The sequence below is a fragment of the Clarias gariepinus genome, chromosome 12, assembly GCF_024256425.1.
Source record: "Clarias gariepinus isolate MV-2021 ecotype Netherlands chromosome 12, CGAR_prim_01v2, whole genome shotgun sequence".
Taxonomy (NCBI): domain Eukaryota; kingdom Metazoa; phylum Chordata; class Actinopteri; order Siluriformes; family Clariidae; genus Clarias; species Clarias gariepinus.
Window position 1 is genome coordinate 22,214,480 of NC_071111.1, and position 20,042 is coordinate 22,234,521.

General features: G+C 38.5%; 1 protein-coding gene across 1 annotated transcript; it reads left to right on the forward strand.

The window, feature by feature from the left end:
- The first annotated feature begins 2,081 nt into the window (after window positions 1-2,081).
- si:ch73-252i11.1 (uncharacterized protein LOC553517 homolog) lies at window positions 2,082-17,414 on the forward strand. The gene is made up of 12 exons (XM_053508758.1): window positions 2,082-2,442; window positions 4,927-5,062; window positions 6,031-6,424; window positions 7,755-7,805; window positions 7,912-8,038; window positions 10,614-10,770; window positions 12,279-12,399; window positions 14,157-14,253; window positions 14,348-14,426; window positions 15,192-15,322; window positions 15,429-15,580; window positions 16,148-17,414. The coding sequence occupies exons 1-12, from the start codon at window positions 2,138-2,140 to the stop codon at window positions 16,714-16,716; spliced, it is 2,319 nt and encodes a 772-aa protein (XP_053364733.1). The 5' UTR covers window positions 2,082-2,137; the 3' UTR covers window positions 16,717-17,414.
- Window positions 17,415-20,042: the final 2,628 nt, after the last annotated feature.

Consider the following 20,042-nt stretch of genomic DNA (forward strand, 5'->3'; position numbering starts at 1 on the left):
CCAATCAGATGCCCAGATGGCAAAGGATGATTCATCATTTGATAAAACATGTTTCCACTCCTCCAGAGTCCAATGTGCTGTACACCACTCTAACTGATACCTGTGATCTTACACTTATGTTTGACTACTCAGCCATGCAAACCCATTTCATTGCGTTTTATTGAGTTCTTACTGTATAATGGTTTTGCGTACAGAAGCAGTTTGGAAGACTGTAGTGACTTAGACCACAAAAGAAACTTTTACATGCTACATGCTGATGCTCTAAATGCCCATATACTTTTGATTATGTAGTATATATAGTTTCATTCATCCTTACAGTAACCTCTCCACTGTAGTCCAACTAGGGACTGTAGAGCCCAATGATGACCATTATATTCATTCACATTTTTACAAGCTCCAGTCAACATTCACCCGTTCAATCATACACTATGGAATGCCAGTTAGCCAAATCTGCATGTCTTTGTACTGTATAAAGAAAATAGGAACCCACCAAGCATGGGGACAACAACCCAGACCCTGGAGGTGCGAGGTGACAGTGATACTCACTTGTACAGTGTACAGTACATAGTAATGGAGAAAATAATTCCTTAGACATATTTAGGGCCCAGGCACTATAACATCAACACTATGGCTTTAATAAGTGTTAATGCTCTAAAAGTGCTTATGTCATAGTCTGCAAAGGGCACTATTGTTGCTCTAAGGATTTTTTTTACCAACTATCCAAGGGAGGGGGGGGGGGGGGTGGACGGGGTGGGGGGGGGATTTCCCAGGCTCAAAAAGTCATGAAAATTAGCACACAGGTGGGAAACTGCCTCCATTAGGACGTCTGATCGGCCCTCATGAAATTTTGCTGCGTCGCTCATACACATATAAATGCGACGTCCCTCTTTAGATCTCATAGCGCTGAAAAAAAATTTCTGTTCATGTCATGAAAAGTCAGTTATTTTGGGTTGTTTGCAAAATGCACCCAATGGATTTTGATATACTTCTCCTAAGGAATTTATACGGTCACAACCAATATGATCTCACGACACTGGGATGCAAAACCCCTAAGGGATTTTGCATATCACAAACAGTTCATCTGTGGCAAGGCCTTAAACTTATGCTGAAAGGTGACTAATAACTTCCTGAGTGACATTATATTGAGTGAAATAACATGGAATGATATCATAGTGTGTGATGCTTTTCTCCAGCATCTTGGCGTAAAATTCCCCTTATTAAAAATAATCCTATTATTATGCATGCGCGGTCAAAGGTCAAGCCCTCATCAGAAGCAGAAAAAAAATCGGGTATATCATATTGTGGTATCATAGATAAATATATAGAATGGTAACAAAGTGACATTGATACACTAGTGTCATTTTATGTACTCCAAATACATTGGCAGGGGGTATGGTGGATCCTTTAACATAGCAATTTGCATAATAACATAATAAATCTTACTAAACTTGACGTTCACGGGCCCAGTTTATGAGGACCTTTTACCTTTGACTTTTGACGTCGGAGTACGATTTTGCTGCATAGCACATGCCTTTTAATCTTATGCCGAAAAAAGTGGTTAACAACTGCCTGAGTGACATCATATTGAATGACCTCATAATAATACTATGATGTCACATTAAGTGACATCATAGTATCATGCTTGTTTTTCCCAGCACCCAGTGCTTGCGACGACATAGGAGCTTGGACCCAATGTCTCTGTCGATCTCTCTATTGGACCTCGATCGGTCTCTGACAATCTTCAAACGATGACGAAACCTAAAAAAAAAAAAAAGTGTAAATAAATCAAATAAAATAAACAAACTGATGGTACTTAGTAACCCAGTGTAGGGATTTATCCAATGATGGAAGCTTTAAAGCACTTTTGTAAGTCACAGTTCTACAATCGTAAATTAGTATAAATGTAAAAATAAATTTAAATCATTGTTACTTTGCAACTCTATTTCATATCTATAGTCTGTTTTGTTTTTTTCCTTTGCTCCTACTGACCACCTTATATGTACGGTGTTTTTTTCCTCAACATGGCAACCCTGGCACTGTTAGCTTTCGTTTTCCAATCGTCAGGAGCGGTGATGTATCTGGAAGGCTAACCGACCCAGCCGAGTGAGACGCGCGTAGCGCTGCCGCTGCTCCCGACATGATGTCCGCGATGACTCCCGAGTCCTTAATGAAGCGGGTTTGCGCGAATAACGGCTCAATGCTCTACGATGACTTGGTGTCTGACTCCAGAGTCGGTTTATATGACAGTTTGTTTAACAGCTCCTTTATCGATGCAGTTCTGGAAGAGAACGAGTCCCTCGTCACGGTGCTGGTGAACGGACAGAAGACTATCGTGGCCAGAACCTCCGTGAAGCTGTGCAGGGCGAAGGGCTGTACCGGCTGCATGAACCTCCACCTCTGCAAGTTCTTCCTTTTCGGTGATTGTCAGTACGGAAGAGGAAGGTAAGCAGGGCTGATGAGTGTAAACACTGCCATGTCACATGAGAGCTCAAGGTTTCTGTGTTTATGAGATACAGGGGAGGAGATGGCTTAGAAAGTTTGGTTTTACCCTCATAATAATAATAATAACAATAATAATAATCATGCACTTCAAAAAGGTTGCATGATTTGATAAGAAAAAGAATAAAAGTGCAGTTATTGTGATTGCACTTTAAACTCCTTCCCTGATCTATCACTTTTTTTAAATGTGATCTACTAACTTCTGCAGTCCAACAGAGGCTTATGGCGATTAGGGCCCAAGCACTATAGGGTGCGCAGGACCTTCTTGTAAAAAATACCAAAAAAATTTTTTAGGCTTAAAAAGAAATTCTCAAAGACTCTTGAAAATTGGCAGACAGGTTGGAATCTGCTGCCATTAGGATGCCAGAAGGTCACGAGATTTTGCTCCATAGCTCATACACACTTGCGCATATGCACACAAAGCTCGGTAAACATTTAGAGCGGCCAAAGGAATTTAACATACTCCTCCTAGGGAATTTATACGATTGCCACCAAGCCGGGCCGATGTGATCTAAAGATATTGAGGATGCAAATTTGCGAAGGGATTTTTCATATCTCAAACGGTTCAGCCGTAATGGCGCCGTAAACTTACGCCAAAAATTAGTTAATAACTGGAATGCAGTGCCGGTCCCAAGCCCGGATAAAAATGGGAGGAAAGTTGCATCAGGAAAGGCATCCGGCGTAAAAACCTGTGCCAAGTTCTGTGCAGCTGAAAGACTAAAAACAATTAGCCTAACCTTCATGTCTTTGGGAGGAGACTGAGGAAAGCCACCAAGCAAGCTCCATGCACACATACTCACACGGGCAGAATCGAACTTGGACTAAGCCACCGTGCTGCCCATCAAATGCACCATTATATATTTAAACTAAATCTAAAGTGTTAGACTGTTTTTTATCCAACACCAAATAATTGGAAGAACAATCTCATAAAGATCTCATCACTTACTCGCTCATCATATACAATGCTTTATCCTGTGTACAGGGTCCCAGGAGACTTAGGAGACAAGGCAGGGATGCCAATCCATCGTAGGGCAGACACACATACGCACACACTCACTCACTCAAATTGGGAACACCAGTTAAACTAATCTGTGCATCTTTGGACTGTTGGAGGAAACCAGAGCACCCGGAGGAAACCCCATGCCAAAGGACATGCCAAAGGATATGTTTGGCAATGTTTATTTATCAACTTAAAATTATTAGGAAAAATAAATTATGGACAAACTCTCCATAAGCTTCTGACCTGTAATACAGTAAATTGCTGTTTTGTTTTACTTTGGAAATAATTATTGCATCGTATTTACTTTGGAAATACTTATTGCATCGTATTGCAGTTTTCAGTTTCCTCTTCCTCAAAGAGCTAAACGTCCTGTTTGTCCTGCTTCTAAGCAGTGCATACTGCACTAACAACTGAGCATGATGAACTTTATTTGGATTACACTAGTTCTCGGTACATGGGTAGACTGAGTCTTTTATAGGTGAGAAAGGACTACCATGTTTGGTGCCACTATTTTGGGTCGGTGGGGACTGTGTTGGATGTAGTTAAAGGGATAGTTCAAGGATTTTCAAGTCTTTCTTGAATCAATATTGGGAAGAAGTAACAAGTATTTTCCTGTAAATGAAAAGAATTTGGGCAGCATAGTGGCATAGTGGTTAGCCCTGTGGCCTCGCACCTCCAGGGTATGCGTCTCAGCTTAATTTTCATTGCACATAATAAGGGTTGTGGAGTTTGGCTTCAAAAACCTACATTGTACTAGCCTTCCGGGTGACTTTAAGTGATGGAAAATTTATAACGACCACGAGCTATTTGCATTGTTCTTGTATTCGCCTTAATTTAAGGCAGACTTGAAAATATCCCTTCAGTTTTCAAGTGCAGGCAGACTTCTGATCAAAAGGTCATGAGTTCAAATTTCAGTGCCGCCCCTGCTAAACAGGAAATTAGATAAATGTGAGTCAGTGCCATACAGTAGGTGTAAAGGGCTTTAGGCCAGGTGTGGTGGGAATTACCTGAATGCCTTTTGCCCTTGCGCATTTTATGGTTTCAACACATACATCAAGTGATAACATGACGCTTGATTGACATAAATGCGTTGAAAAGCATCTTGGTGCCATGTGTGTAATACACAACATGGCTAAAGGTATGTTGACATTTAAACTTACTGTATATGTGGCTTTCTGAAACTCCCTGTAGTTAAATCAGAGAAATACAGACAAGTATATCGGTAAAGAACAGCATATCAAGGCCCATGTGCACAAATCCAGCTCCATGTACGTGATGTACTACAGTACGGTTGGTGTGAAAGGTTGGTGTGTGTCTTGCCCAGAGCCCTAACCCTCACAACGCCATTGTGATGAGCCTCAACACCTCAGGCCTCCTTGCCTGACGTCAGTAATGCTAATTAAAAATTGATTTCTTTTGCCCTGTAGACGAGGATGCCGTTTTTGTCATGACCTGCAGACTGTGCAAAATGCCCAGGTCCTTCAGAAACATGGACTGAGTCAGCTGGACAGAAGTGAGCTCTGTACCTTACTACTCCAGAGTGACACCAGCATCCTTCCCCCAGTAAATAATCATACCTTTCTGTTTTACTCATAGTTTATAGTGTTTTATTAACATTTTGAACACATTCACGTTAGCAGGCTTAGCGCCGAAATTTAGAGGTCGGTTAACTTTCATTACAACAATAATAATGGCCTAGATGAACACCATTTTCATATATAAGAAGTGTTTTGGAAAAACTGCAAATAAATTAGCAGAATTAATAAAATAAAAAAAAACATAATAACATGGAAAAATACATTTATTAAATATTTAATAAGAAAATCTTTATTGTTTGTACTGTACACTGCATATAATTAAATTTTGTATGGCCTCTCTCTTGTGAAGATCACAGGAAGGAATAAGAAAAAAAAAAGGCAAATGAAGAGCAGCATGTACACCAGCGCTTCAGTCTTAGTGATGAACATCAGAGATTTGAAGTTTAGTCCCTAGTTCTAATGAAAATCAGAGAATTAAACTTTAGTCTCTGTAGTTTTGATAAACAATCTTAGCTTTGAAGTTTAGTCTCTGTAGTTTTGATAAACAATCTTAGCTTTGAAGTTTAGTCTTTGTAGTTTTGATAAACATCAGAGATTTGAAGTTTAGTTTCTGTAGTTTTGAGGAACATCAAAGATTTAAGTTTTAGTCTCGTTTTTTAATTAACCATAGAGCTTTGAAGTTTAGCCTCTATAGTTTTGACAAACATCACAACTTAGAACTTTAGTCTCTGTAGTTGGGACAAATGAAAGCACTTTAGTTTAGTGTTTTCACTATCTAAGATGATGTAACCCATGTTTTCACTGTGAGCTTAATTAATAAAATGGCGGTGTTTCTGTGCTAACTAAATGTCTGTAAGGTCTAAAATAAATCATTTTGTCCTGCATCTACATACTTCTGTTTTTTTTTTGTTTTGTTTTTTGAAAAGGGCCCACTGACCCGCAAAAGCTATTGGATCTAACTAATTTTAGTTCATAATTTTCCTGCTACTGTAGGTGTGCTATTCCTATAACAATGGGACGGGACTGTATGGACGATGCGAAGCTGGAGAGGACTGCAAACGGCTGCACATCTGCGAGAAGTACCTGAGAGGCCCATGTCAGTGTCCACGATCACATGATTTTTATGAACCCCATCCTCTAAAAACGTTGCAGGACAGAGGCGTTCCTTCTGAGCTTCTGGCATCTATAAAGACCACATACTCAAACATCGAGGCCTTACGACTAAATGCCAAGTACGGTGGTAAAGTTCAAGAGAACAGCGGACAGACATTTACCAGAAATGGCAATCGGCATAACCAGACATCGGCTAATGCTAATGCTACGGGTGGTAGCGGAGGTCCCAGGACCAACAGAGGCTCAACCCCTAAGAATTTTCAAAACTCTCAAGGTAATTTGCAGCATGCTTGTCAGATTACACAGTTTGCATTGGACACCCTGTTTAAAGCCTAATTAAAAATAGCATGTACAGCACTGTAAGTGAATTAGGTAAAGGAATCTAAGATAAAAACAAATGGACAGTTACGATTATACAAGCCAATTAAGGCGGATTATACTACAATAAAACTATTTATTTTAAAATATTATAAATGCATAATGTTATACCATAGAGCCAGATGTTACCATTTACTAATATTATCAGGTATATCTAATTACTGCTAAGTCTTGCTCCAAACTCGCTTTAGAAAAATTCACATTTGCATAGAATTTTTTTCTATGTTTTATATCATCTCATATTTCATATTTCTCCAAATGAACAAAACGCCCCCTTTTTATTCCTGCCAAAGTGGAGTTTTGGATAAAGATAAAGTTACCGTGATAAGCCGCAAAGCCTCCAACCAGACACCTGTCCTGAGGAAGTGAGAAAAAACAACACCTAGAACAAAATACAGAACACGCTATTCCTAATCAGGAACACAATAATATGTAGAGTATAGGCCTGTGTACAGAATACTAAACTACTGTACACTAATAAATAATGCTAATGTCAGTATACAAATTCAAGAAACTTTATGAGTCATCATAGACAAAACACCTTTTCACCATAATTTCCACCATGTTTAATTGAGAAAGAAAGTTTTCAATCTGTGCCAGGTTAAAGGGCTTGTATTCCAAGGAAAGATAACGGTGCTGCATTATTAGTATAAGTGTTAACAGTATACTTTGCTTAATTAAGCAGTATCACAGTATAGGGAATGCTGTTGTGCTGGATATCAGTATGGCTGTGATGCAGTCGTAGGCAGGAGGAGGAGGAGGAGGAGGCGGCAGCCCGAGTCCCTAATAACCAGTACAACAGGTCCCGCCAACACGTATCCTCCTGCGCCTGAAGGAGCTGGCGACCGGCAGTGTAACTAAAATGAGCTTTAAATTCTTACTGGTACTAGGTAGCCAAAAAGTGAGAAGAATAAATGTGAGGGGAATAAACACTGGATATGTTGGACAGTCCTGTAAATATCATAAGTTTCTTTTTATGTCTCCACTTATTACACTTTAGAATATCAGCTTCATTAACTTCCCAGTTCCAGGGTTAAATCCCAAATAGCATCTGTTGTTCCACACATCAGAAGTAGTGCCCTTGATCAGGGGTTGGATAGCGATTTGGGATTCAGCCTTCTGTTAGAAGTTAGTTGTTTATGTAAGCCATACATCTCACCCTGGGTCATCACGAAAACACAAAGTATAACTGTTTACTGAAAATGAGTTTCCTTGTGTTTTGTCAGAGAAAAAGGAGATCTGTATGTACTTTATCAAAGGACACTGCAGGAACGGAGGTAAGACGAGAAACCATTACAGCCATTGTTTTCAATGATGATTAACAAAGATGACAGAATGTAAACCCATGTAATGTAAACTGAATTGTAACCATGTCCCTGGCAGACAGGTGCTTTAAAGAGCACTCCAGAGTGCCGTATAAATGGGAGGTGAAGGAGGGACTCCGCTGGGTAGCTCTTCCTGACAACGAGGGCATAGAGAAAGATTACTGTGACCCAGCTAAAACATACAGGTAATATACAGTACTACTGTATATACTCTGAAGTGTAAATGTGAAATTTAGATTGACAAATCTGGCTGGCTTTCATTTGGTTTTGTAGTTTTATAATATTATTGACAATTTAATATGGTTGTTACTATAAAAAAAATGGGGATTGAAAATAATTTCAGGGTAACACTTTATTTTTAAGAGTCTGTTTTTATTAGTATTTTGAAATTTTTTGGTATTGTGTCCCATCCATGGGTTTTGGGAACACCAATTAGCCTAATCTGTATGTCTTTGACTGTGGGAGGAAACCAGAGTACGTGGAGGAATCCCCTCCTTAAGCTAACCGCTAAGCCACCGTGCTTAAATGACATAAAAATGGACCTGTGCAATTATTTAGATTCAAAAGGCTGAAAGTTTTTACAGGTAATATATGCATTCTCGCAGCTGAAAGACTTACAAAAATATGCCATAGGGATAATGGGATAATTTAGCCAATTATTTGGTATTAGCCTGGATGAATACGTTTGAATGCTAAATTATACATACAATAGTTAAATATCACAGTGTAAATCGCAATATGTGTCAAAATTGTTATTATTTTTTTTAATCAAATCATGCAGGCTTAGTTTTTATTGTCATGAACAAGAATATAAATAGATATTTACTGAGAATGCTTATCTATCCATCTATTTATCTGGTTATGTATTGTAACGTCACATAACCTTTGTTTTAGTTATTTCATTTTTTATTTTTATTTTAACACAGGTTTTATGCCAGATTACTTTCCTAACACGATCCTCCTGTTTTTATCCAGGCTTAGGACCAGCAGTGGGTGCAGACTGGGTTCAGGGGATTGGATGGGATGTGAACCTGGCCTAGCACCAATACGCAATAAACAACATGTTTACAGGGTTAAAAAAACAAAACAAAACAAGAAGTTATGATTTACAGTACCAGGTTTGAATTGGCACCTGTTAGGTGAAATTTGCATACAGCAACAGGTTTCGTAACAGGTTTTAATAAAGCTAGTACCATATCACATGACTTTTTGTTTACAAACAAACAAAACATGACGGATTGGTTGAGAAGAATTTCCTGCGTTATGTATTTTTTTCCATTTTTATATTGGCCAGGGCTTAAACAAGCCAGTTAGATTTTTTTTTCCCCCTTAATGTGACGTCATGCACAGACATACACTACCAGTCAAAAGTTTGGACACACCGTCTAACTCCATGGTCTTTCCTGATTTTTAATTCTTTCTACACTGTAAAACAATACTGACGGCATCTAAAATATACGATAATCTAATTTAAACAGTGGATATTGAGATGTGTCTGCTACTTATGATCTGTAAATCTTTCGTAACGCCTCTAATCTGAGGTGCTGTTTGTTAGATGGTTATTTCTGAGGCTGGGAACTCTAACTGAACTTCTCCTCTGCAGCAAAGATACGTTTTTATTGTGCCTTTCTGAGATGGTCTTCATGAGAGCTCGTTTCGTCCTGGTGCTTGATGGGTTTTGCAAATGCATTTCACAACACTGTTCTTACAGGAACTATTCGTGAACAGCTGACATTCCTGAGATTCTACTTACTGTTGTTGTTATTGTTGTTACTTAATTACCTAATTCCATGTGTGCTATTTTGGAATCTCTAATATTGTTCTAGAATCTGGAAAAAAAAATCACCAAACAAAGACATTGGAACTCGTGTGCACTTTTCTCCCCTTCTGGTGTTTGATGTGAATGTTAACTTGAAGCTCCTGACCTTCTTATCTGCGTGATTTTATGCAGTGTCAGATCAGATAACTGCATGAGTAAGCAGGTGTTCCTTATGACATGGTTGGTGAGTGTAAATATACCTAGGCTGTAGGTGAAGTACAGCATGACTATTATTTTTGACTAATTAATCATTAATATCAGATAGTAGTCTATCGGTCAGCTTTTCTGTAGCATGAACACAACATTTATTTAGAACCCAATCAATTTAGGTTATGTTATTATCGCAGTTAAATGATGATAAACAGGCAGACATAATTCCCTGGTGGATTAGTAGCTAGCATTTGGCGCTCTCACCAAATCCCAGTAAGGGAATCAAGCCCAGCCACTGGGGAGTTGAACAAGTTAATCCCAATCCCAAGCCTGGATAAAGCCCAGCATCTAGCGTAAACTTGCGCCGGGTAAAAAATGCAGACCTTCTGATCCGCAGTGGCAACCTCTAATAGAAGTAGCCAAAAAGAGGAACAACATTTAAGAAACTACCAACTGACTGACATTTTATTTACAAGTGGTTTTAATAACAATGTATGCATGAGGGAATCCATTCATTCATTCATGCATGCTCTATACCACTTGTCCCATACAGGATCACGGCACTAGGCAGGGTGCACTCTGGTCAGGGTGGCAATAAATTGCAGTACACACATTCACACACCTACAGTACTCACACACTATGGGCAATTTAGGAATGCCAGTTAGCCTACTCTGCATGTCTTTGGAAACCCACCAAGCATGGGGACAACATGCAAATTCCATGCACACAGACACCAGGCAATCATTTTCACCATTTCGTTTATTATTCGTTTATTTTTTGTCTGTTAAAGCTCTGGAGTCCACTTCGATACAATGATGCGTGGCTGTGACGTCGTGCGGCGTCTCTCGACGGTCTCCTCGGTGATCCAGCCCAATTATATCCTCACCACCAGTTGGGCGTGGTACTGGGAGGATGAGTTCGGCAACTGGATCCAGTATGCATTGGCAGTAAGTAACAGAGACGGATAAAGTAATGTTTGTGCAGGAGCGGGATGAAGGATATACCAGTACAACTGCATAGTATGATTAAAACATCACAATGGCTATACCGCTATATTAAGTAAATTGTATGTAGGTACTGTAAGTAAGTAGTGTAGCATAGTATTAAAAGAACAGATTTAAGTGAGCTAAAACTGTACATTTTAAAAAGTCCTAAAGACTGAAATTAGGGGTGCTTCGAGCAGGGTTTTTGGGGCCAATCACCGATTACAGAAATCGGAATCGACTGATACTGATTGCTGGCGACAGGTGTGTGGGGATTATCGGGATCATTCATATAAAGTGTTCTATTTATTCTATCTCTATAGATTATAAAGAAACTGTTATAAACGCCTCACACACCAAAATGCTTATCTTAAACGCAACATAAGAAGAGTTACAGTACCTTGGCTGCTTCTCTGATTAATGTTCTCCTGTCAGTTTAGACGGAGGGTAACCGTTGTGCCATACTCTCTCTATTTTTGTATGATGGATTGAATAGTACTCTGTAAGATGTTCAAAGCTTGGGATATTTTTATATCACCTAACCCTGCTTTAAACTTCTCCACCACTTTCTACCTGACCTGTCTGGTGTGTTCCTTGTGCTCCATGATGCTGTTTGTTCACTAATGGTCCCTAAGGGCTTCGTTATTCATTATAATGAGTATTTACTTATTAGGTGATTCTAAAGGCTGGATTTTAGTTAGGGGTATCAGCGTAAAGGAGACTGAATACAAATGCATGCCACATAAAATCCCAATAAAATACATTTACGTTTGTGGTTGGGAAAAGCACAAGGTGTAGGCTCGAATTACAAGAGTTAGCCACTGCCATTGCTGATATGAGTTCATTCGCACTGGTGGCTCAGTGGATAAAATGGGAGGGTTGCGTCAGTAAGGGCGTAAAACCTGTGCCAAGTTGTTGTCCGGACTGAATATTCTGCTGTGGCGACCCCTTGCCGGGAGCAGCCAGAAGACCAACAACAACACTGCGGATAACATTTCATATTCAAATTATTCAGTGCTTTGTTCTTTATGAACGAATACGGTTTGTTGCGTTAAAACTTTTGGCAGAATGCTTTGCATAATGCAAAATTGAGTTCTTTTAATAGAGACTAACGGCATGTTGTGGTGGCTGTCAACTCAGGTATTTTACTTTGTTACAATAGTATCGGTATATGTGATTGTTCAGTTGTGAAACAACCGATTTGTAAAAATTAAGTAATTATTGGTTGATTTCAAATAGCGGCTAATTGATCGGAGCACCTTTAACTAAAATTATACCGTCCATCAAGTCCGTCTTGGTTTATTTTTGACACTATTTCCTCCCTAATGTTGTATGTTTCCCCCCAGCACTGGATCCCTGTGAATGTATGAAATAAACATGATAGAATCTAATTAGAATTTCTAACAAGCCAGAGCTGTATTACTGTATGTCCGTAGCTGTTTTTGAACATAAAGCATGTGTTTGTCGTTCAGGCCGGAGGTCACAACTCGGCTTCAATCACCAGCGAGGACTTGGAGCAGAAATTTACCCAGGACAATAAAGCAGAGATGGAGTTCACGGCTGGCTCACAAACGTACACACTCAGCTTCCAAGGTACCACCTCATTCCCACACATTGTTTGCATGGTGTATTAGAAGAAAACTTTAACAAACAAGAAAAATAACGTGTGTAGTACTGTAGGAGGTCAAGACAATATGAAAAGTTGGAAATTACACAACATTATATTATAGCTATTTGGATAGATTAGATAGAATATCTTTAAGTTCTTTATACACCAGTAAAATGTTTTTGTATGTCAGAAATATTTTTTAAACCAGTAACCTTATCTATAATCTAATAGGATTTTTCATATAAATGACAGAAGTGGCAGGCCGAATTTTACAAACTTTTCACAGCAAAAGAAACACCTCTGTTCAATTAGAATGCAGCTTGGTGGAACATTGTAATGAAATTAGCATGGTGAGCTAAATCTTTTTATACATTTAATCAAAGTAGTGTGCAGCAGGGATGGGAATAACCAGTGAGCTCCCGATACAATAATATATTGTGCTTCCGTAATTATCACTAACCCCCCAGTCTCTAGGATTCAAATGATATTAATTTTAGCCAGGCATTGCTCTAAATCGATTGGCTCCCTAAGAAAAATGGACAATTTTTATTTATTTTTTGTTATGAAGAAGAAATTGACAAAAATAAGGAAAGAAATACAGTAATGAGTCATCTACATAGCAATGCTATAAAAAGCACCTAGAGATCGGTTATCAAGGGAGAACAAAAGAGGGCCAAGTACTGAGCCTTGTGGGACACTGGTGGAGAGTCTGCATAGGGCAAATGTGGATTTTGTCATTTAACCTTATACGACTGACCTTAGTTTAAAGGCAAACCATTGCCATGCCCTGCCACAGATTCCAAGATTTGCAAGGACTGACAAGACAACCCTGTGGTTTACCGTGTCAAATGCTGCTTTAAGGTCCAGATGAGGACGGATGACAGTTTAGCTGATTCAGCAGCATGGAGTTTCTCAGTGGTGGACAGAAGGGCAGTCTCTGTGTAATGTTCCACTTTTAATCCAGGTTGATTGAGGTCACTGAGATTGTCCTGTGAGAGATTAAGAAGCGTTTAATTGTATACAATGCGTTCAAGATTTTTAGAGAGAAAAGAGGGAAGTGATACCGGCCGGTAGTTACTGATGTCTGCTAGATCCAGGCAGGGTTCCTTGAGGATGGGGGAAAATTTAAATTATGAAAAGTTGATATGGGACATGTGAAGAAGTGTAAAGGACCATCTCCTAGACAACAGCAGGCCTGTACCACCATGTCTGCCAGATTCTTATGGAGAGGAAAGAACACATACTGTAGGCAGAGAATTGAGCAGTGTAGCTGAGTCCTGTGGAGATATGTTGGTCTCAGCTAGTGCCAATAAATCAAAAATGTAGTGGACAGCTATGGCTGAGATAAAATCTGCTTTCTTTATACCAGACATGCAGTTCCATAGACCACCTACCACTGGTGTTTTAGAGTGAAACAACAGTGGAAAATAGATGGTTTCTGAGATTTTTTTTTAAGTTTTCTGAAGTATAATTGACCCATTCTTTTGTGTAATGTTTTAGACTTTTTAGTACCAGTGCTCGCATATTCTCATTATGCTTGGTGTGAATATCTGAGGTGTGTTCACCCCCAAAATTGATGCTTTTCATGCCATTTATTTGTGTCATTGGTGTATAAAGATCTTTACACTTTAATATTTAAAAAAGATCAATGTCACGAGCCTAAAGATTCTTTATTATACAGTAATGCATGACTTTGTTTTACATACACAGGTAAAAACTAATAATAAATCTCTTTCCTCAGATATGTTACAGGTAAACAAGCGCTATGGGACCAAAAAGCTTGTAAGGCGTCGCCCTGTATTCGTGTCAGCAGCAGATGCAGACACAATCAGAACAAAGTAAGAGGACAGCGATTTTCTACTTTCCTTTCCTGATTTCAAGTTTTTAGACCAAAACCCTGATAACCATAAGGACCTCTGTTTTCGTTCTCAGAAAACCAGCACCCAACAGCCAGATGAAAACCCTGCCAAGCCACTGGAATAAAGCGCTGACTCCTGAGATCGGTTACAAGGTGCTTGAACATTGATTTGCAAAAGAAAACGAGTGCTGCAATGCTTGCAACTGATAATCAGTAAGAAGTGTGAGACAGCTACAGGAAAAACAGGGACAAATACAAACAAACATAGCCACATAATGTCACCTCTGCAAAACTTTATAGTCAATGAAAGTGATGGACAGGTAGCAATAAAGGGCACCTATTATGCAAAATTTTAGTCATTTATACATTCAGATAGGACTTAAGGGTGCATGACCAAAAAGCAAAAATGCTTTTTGTATTTTTTCTATTTTTGTATTGGCCAGGGCTTTAATCAGCCAGTTAGATTTTCCCCTTATATGACCTCATAAAAGAAGATACACTACCAGTGTAAACTTAATTACCTAATTGTTATTTCATTTTTTTTTTTAATTCAGTATTGTTCTAGAACGTAGAAAATAAATCCAAACTTGTTTTTATGAGGGGTGTAGCTCATCAGTAACTCATTTACATAGACACTAAAATGCTGTGTATGGACGAGGAGTGACATAGAGATACTTTGTGAGAGCTCTGAGATTCGTGTTAACTTGTTAAAAATAATGCATTTAACACACTAATACATCATGTCTGCATGCTGACTGATCTAAAACAAATATTTGCATATATATACTGTATATCTCATATCTACTTATATCTACTGATGTTTGATATCTCAGACATCAGTAGAGACTAAATGCTTTAATAGATCAAATGTATTTTATTGCACCACCGCTTGCTGATGTTGTCTGTAATTTCTTGCAGAACGTACAGCTACAGACTGACTCAAGTGAATACAGTGTAATCGAGCGCCTTTTCAAAACCACCATGCACGGTTTCAGCATTCAAAAGATTGAAAGAATACAAAACAGATCCCTGTGGGAAGTATTTCAGTGGTATGTACATAAGCAGTGTAAATTTAGTGCAACTTTTGTACAATAATGAAACTATGGTTTGAAACAGTACATAATGATGATGATGATGATGATGATGATTTCACAGGCAGAAAGATCAAATGACAAAGAATAACAATGGGAAGAATATTACAGAGAAACAACTGTTTCATGGGACAGAATCCAAACACATTGAGGTCATCTGCCGCCATAACTTCGACTGGAGACTCTGTGGCACTCACGGCACGGCCTACGGGAAAGGTGTTTTGCTACCGTTTTTTTATGTATTTTAAATTATTTTAGAAGAGCCAATACATAGCTTTTTAAAAATTACATAGGCTATGTTTAGGCCATAAATATTGTTAAGTGCTTTTTAGAATTTTGTTATGAATAAGGGTGCGGTAAAAGGAGCATTAAAGAAGGAGTGAGTGGTTATGGAAAATAAATAATTTGAATTTAAGAATCTTGAGAAGCTTCGACCCCCAACTTAATACAGTAGGTGAGCATTGCCAAGGCAGCTGACGAATATCATTTTTAAACATCATCAATCCGAAATGCACTCTGGTTGCTGTTTGGCTGGAATAGTGTTATATTACACAGGCTGCACCACTTTGTTTCTATATTCATTAATTTGACAAATAGGAATTGTAAATTAAAAGCATGAAAAAAGGGCTACACCTTGCAACTTAATCTCCTCAATTCAGCATCTTGTGGTTATGGATCAGTGGAACAATTAGAGAATTTGGGGGACTTTTTTATAAAGAATAATTGCAATAAATGTATAAAATCCAATTAGCTAATTGTACATTATATCCTCTCTTGTTCTAGGGAGTTATTTCGCCAGGGATGCCAAGTACTCCCATGATTACACCGGATCCTCTACAGTTCGCACCATGTTTGTTTGTCGTGTCCTAGTTGGCGACTACATCACCGGCGACTCCAGCTACACCCGCCCCCCCTCTAAAGATGGCGGAGATACCATCTATTACGACAGCTGCGTAAATAATGTCCAGAATCCCTCCATATTTGTAGTGTTTGAGAAGCATCAGATCTATCCAGAGTATCTCATCACATATACCGACGGGAGTCAGTCATCGTCCCCATATTACAGGCCAACCCCTTCTGCAGTGAACAGGCCAACCCCTTCTCCAGCGAAGGCCAGCTACAGGCCATCTTACGCAACTTCAGCCTTCGCATATCAGTCCACATCTACTCCTACGGTTCCGAAAGTAGCGTCTACATATCAAACCAATCCTGCTTCTGCATTTCGGGCAGCGACAGTTCCGACATATCAGCCCCAGCCTTCTACAACTCCATCATATTCATATTCTACATCGTACACCAGGTCGCCCTCCCCTCGGCCATCCAAACCAGAAAACCCCTGCGTTATCTGCTGAAGATGTGATAAAGACCGTGCCCTCAGTTGCTTGATTTTCTATTTTGATTATTGTTCCAATCATTTATTAAAAGTTTGACTCAAATAATGTGCACTGACGAGCAGAAGGAACGATAATGTAAAGGGTTTTAGGGAGGCAAGGGCTTGATTCAGGGTTAAATTGTGGCAGATCTAGCATCTTACCTTAAATAATTATTTTGCAACACAGCAGATAAAGCAAGTTATCGCAAAACTGATTTCCAAAAATGTAGTGCACATTTTGCTCAGATTTACCTGATTCTAAGCCAAACCAAAGTAAAACATCTGTTAATTCATTTATTTTAACTTGTACTTAATTTCACTAGTTATTTACTACTGTTTTTTCATGCTGATATTGGTATCCGTTCCAAGAGCAGAATTTACTTCCCTTAGAAAGGGAAACTACATTGCACCTGAAATATAAAGTTTGAGAATAAACATTGTAGTATTTTATTATTTAAAAATCATGAAAAAATGTTTTGAGCAAAAAAGGCTTTATTTGAGTTGGGTAACCTTTTGGGTGATTCAAATCAAGGTGAATTTGATTGCGTGTATAAGATTAATTTCTTCTCTCCAAAAATAGTACAAATAATTGAAATACTGTAAAGATCTCTTGACTCAGGATTTAGGTGTGTAAAATGTGCGCTCAGGTTCCAGCATAATAAATACAGTTGTATAAAACAGAGCGTGTACTGTTTTATGTTTTTGTTTTTACCCTAAGAATTTTATCATGTGACTTTATAAATGTTGTAATGTTCTGTTAATTATGCACTTGAATGGTATCTACCAGACATTATAGTATATTATATAATATATGCTATATAATATAGGGTATTCTATAATTGCTTTTCAGACATTATTCATTCATTAATTCATCTTCTATACAGCGAAGGCGACAGTGCTAATGTAACTATTACACCGTGCCGCTGATTTTAGCATAGGCAACACAAATGATTACTTTTTGAGATCTACTTTTTGAGACGATGCGAGATCTTTTGTCTCACATCGTCATTTGTAGGCATCACACTTTTCCTCTATGCGCTACTTCTCCCAAACCATCCATGAGAATTTAACCGAACTTCAACAGAACCTTTATTAGGAAGCATAGATGCGCACTAGGTATTCCATATTCTAATAAATTATATTTTTCTGAAAAAAAAATTGTTAAAACAATAAACAGAAGGATCTAATCTGCTATCTGCAACTCCTTCTAAACCATTTATGGGAATTTGAACAAACCTGCACAGTACCTTTTTCAAATATAACAGGACAATCGATATACTCATAAATGATGTCATCAAAGAAAATAACTATTGTGACTATATGTTACCTGTGACTTTGAGTAAAGGTTTTTGTAACATTACGTTTTCCTTATACGGCATTAAAAAGTAGCACATAGGTGGACAGGTGACACACCTTCCTCGGAAGACTCGCATCTATCTCATTGTGTTACCTGCCTACGATGGTGGCTTTGTGGTTAGCATTATCACCTTGCTCCACCTGGGTCCGGGTTCGATTCTTGCCTCTGGTGGACTCTTGCCTGGAGTTTGCTGTTCTCATGCAGGTTAGGCTAATTGGCATTCCCAAATTGCCCATAGTGTGTAAATAAATGTGTGTGATGGATTGGCACCCTCACCAGGGTGTATCCCACCTCGTGCCCTAAGTCCCCTGGAATAGACTCCAGTCCCCCCCTGACCCTGTACACAGGATAAAACTGTATAGATGATGATGATGACGATGACCTGTCTACGAAGCACAGCTGAACACACAAAGCAGAGGCAACACACAGGGATCACTATTTGTCATCTCACATCATCATCATCTAGCCTTGTCACACTTTCCTTCTATTCGCAACAACACCATTGTGGAGGCATGTATTCATACTTGGAAGCTTCATATCTGTTTTTTTTTTTTTTTTTTGTCCTTTATACATTGTCACCTTTTGTAGACTTAACCTGGACATACACACACAAGAAGGTATTCAAGTGAAGAACCAGTTACTGTACATAACCAGTTTACAGGAGATGCACAAGGCCTATAGCCCACAATTAACCTGTAACACATGGTATTGAACTATGAGGGGAAAGCAGAGGACTGGGAGGAAACACACAAAACATCAGCAGTTTGCATGAGGAGATGATGGAAACTGTTAGCACAAAGAATAAGGGGGAGATTCAAACCCCAACCCTGGAGGACGGAGCCGACAGTGCTAACCCCTGAGCCACCATACTTTCATTTAAAAAAGGGTGCAAAAATACAAATATGTATTGACAAATATGTATGTAAAGAATTGTATTTTTAGAGGTCTACAGTGTTTAACCCCTCAGTTTCCAAATCCTTCTACGTGAAATGCAAAATGGAGAAAGTTCTAGGGAACAGTGTAACATGTCGAATAAACGAGGATTTGGCAACCGTGTGTACGCCTCGCTGGTTTCGTTTCGTGTTAAACGCTGCGTCATCTGTAGGCGCGCGTGATTAAATGGTGGGAAGTCCGGGATCTGTTTGGTTCAGCTCACAATAAGAGTCGACTCTTCTTGTGGAAAATGGTTTAAATGATCTTTAAAAAAAAATCCTAATAAAATCATGTTTTAAATAGCATTGTGTGTAAAATATATTTTAAATAGGTGTTTTTTCAAAACATAATAATATAGCAATAAATAATTAAAATTAAAATTGATAAAGAAATACTTAATAATTGTATGTTATATTAAATGAAAATAATACCACCTCCACCACCACCACCACCAACAACAAAAACAACAACAATAATAATAATAATAATAATAATAATAATAAAAGGCGGCATGGTGATATAATGAGCGATGTCGCCTTGCGCCTTCAGGGTGTGGGTTTGATTCCCACCTCTGGTCTGTGTGCATGAAGTTTGCATGCTCTCCTCGTACTTGGTGGGTTTTCTCCATGTAGCCCGGTTTCCTCCCACAGTCCGAAGACAAGCAGTTCAGGCTACTTGAAATTTCCCCAAAGTGTGTTTGTGCATGCGTGTACGTCCTTAGTTTTTGGGATAGGCTCCAGGCCCCCAGCAACCCTGCATACAGGATAAAGTGTTATACATGATGTGAGTGAGATAACAATAAATATATAAAATTGCTAAAGAAAAACGTAACACTAATAATATTAACATTGATTAAAATAATAACACCAGTAAGAACAAAACCAACAACAACAACAACAACAACAATAATAATAATAATAATAATAATAATAATAACTCCAAAATACATACATGTAATCAAACTTTAGACATTTATATGTTTATAAGTAACTAAAAAAAATACACAAATGTAAAAT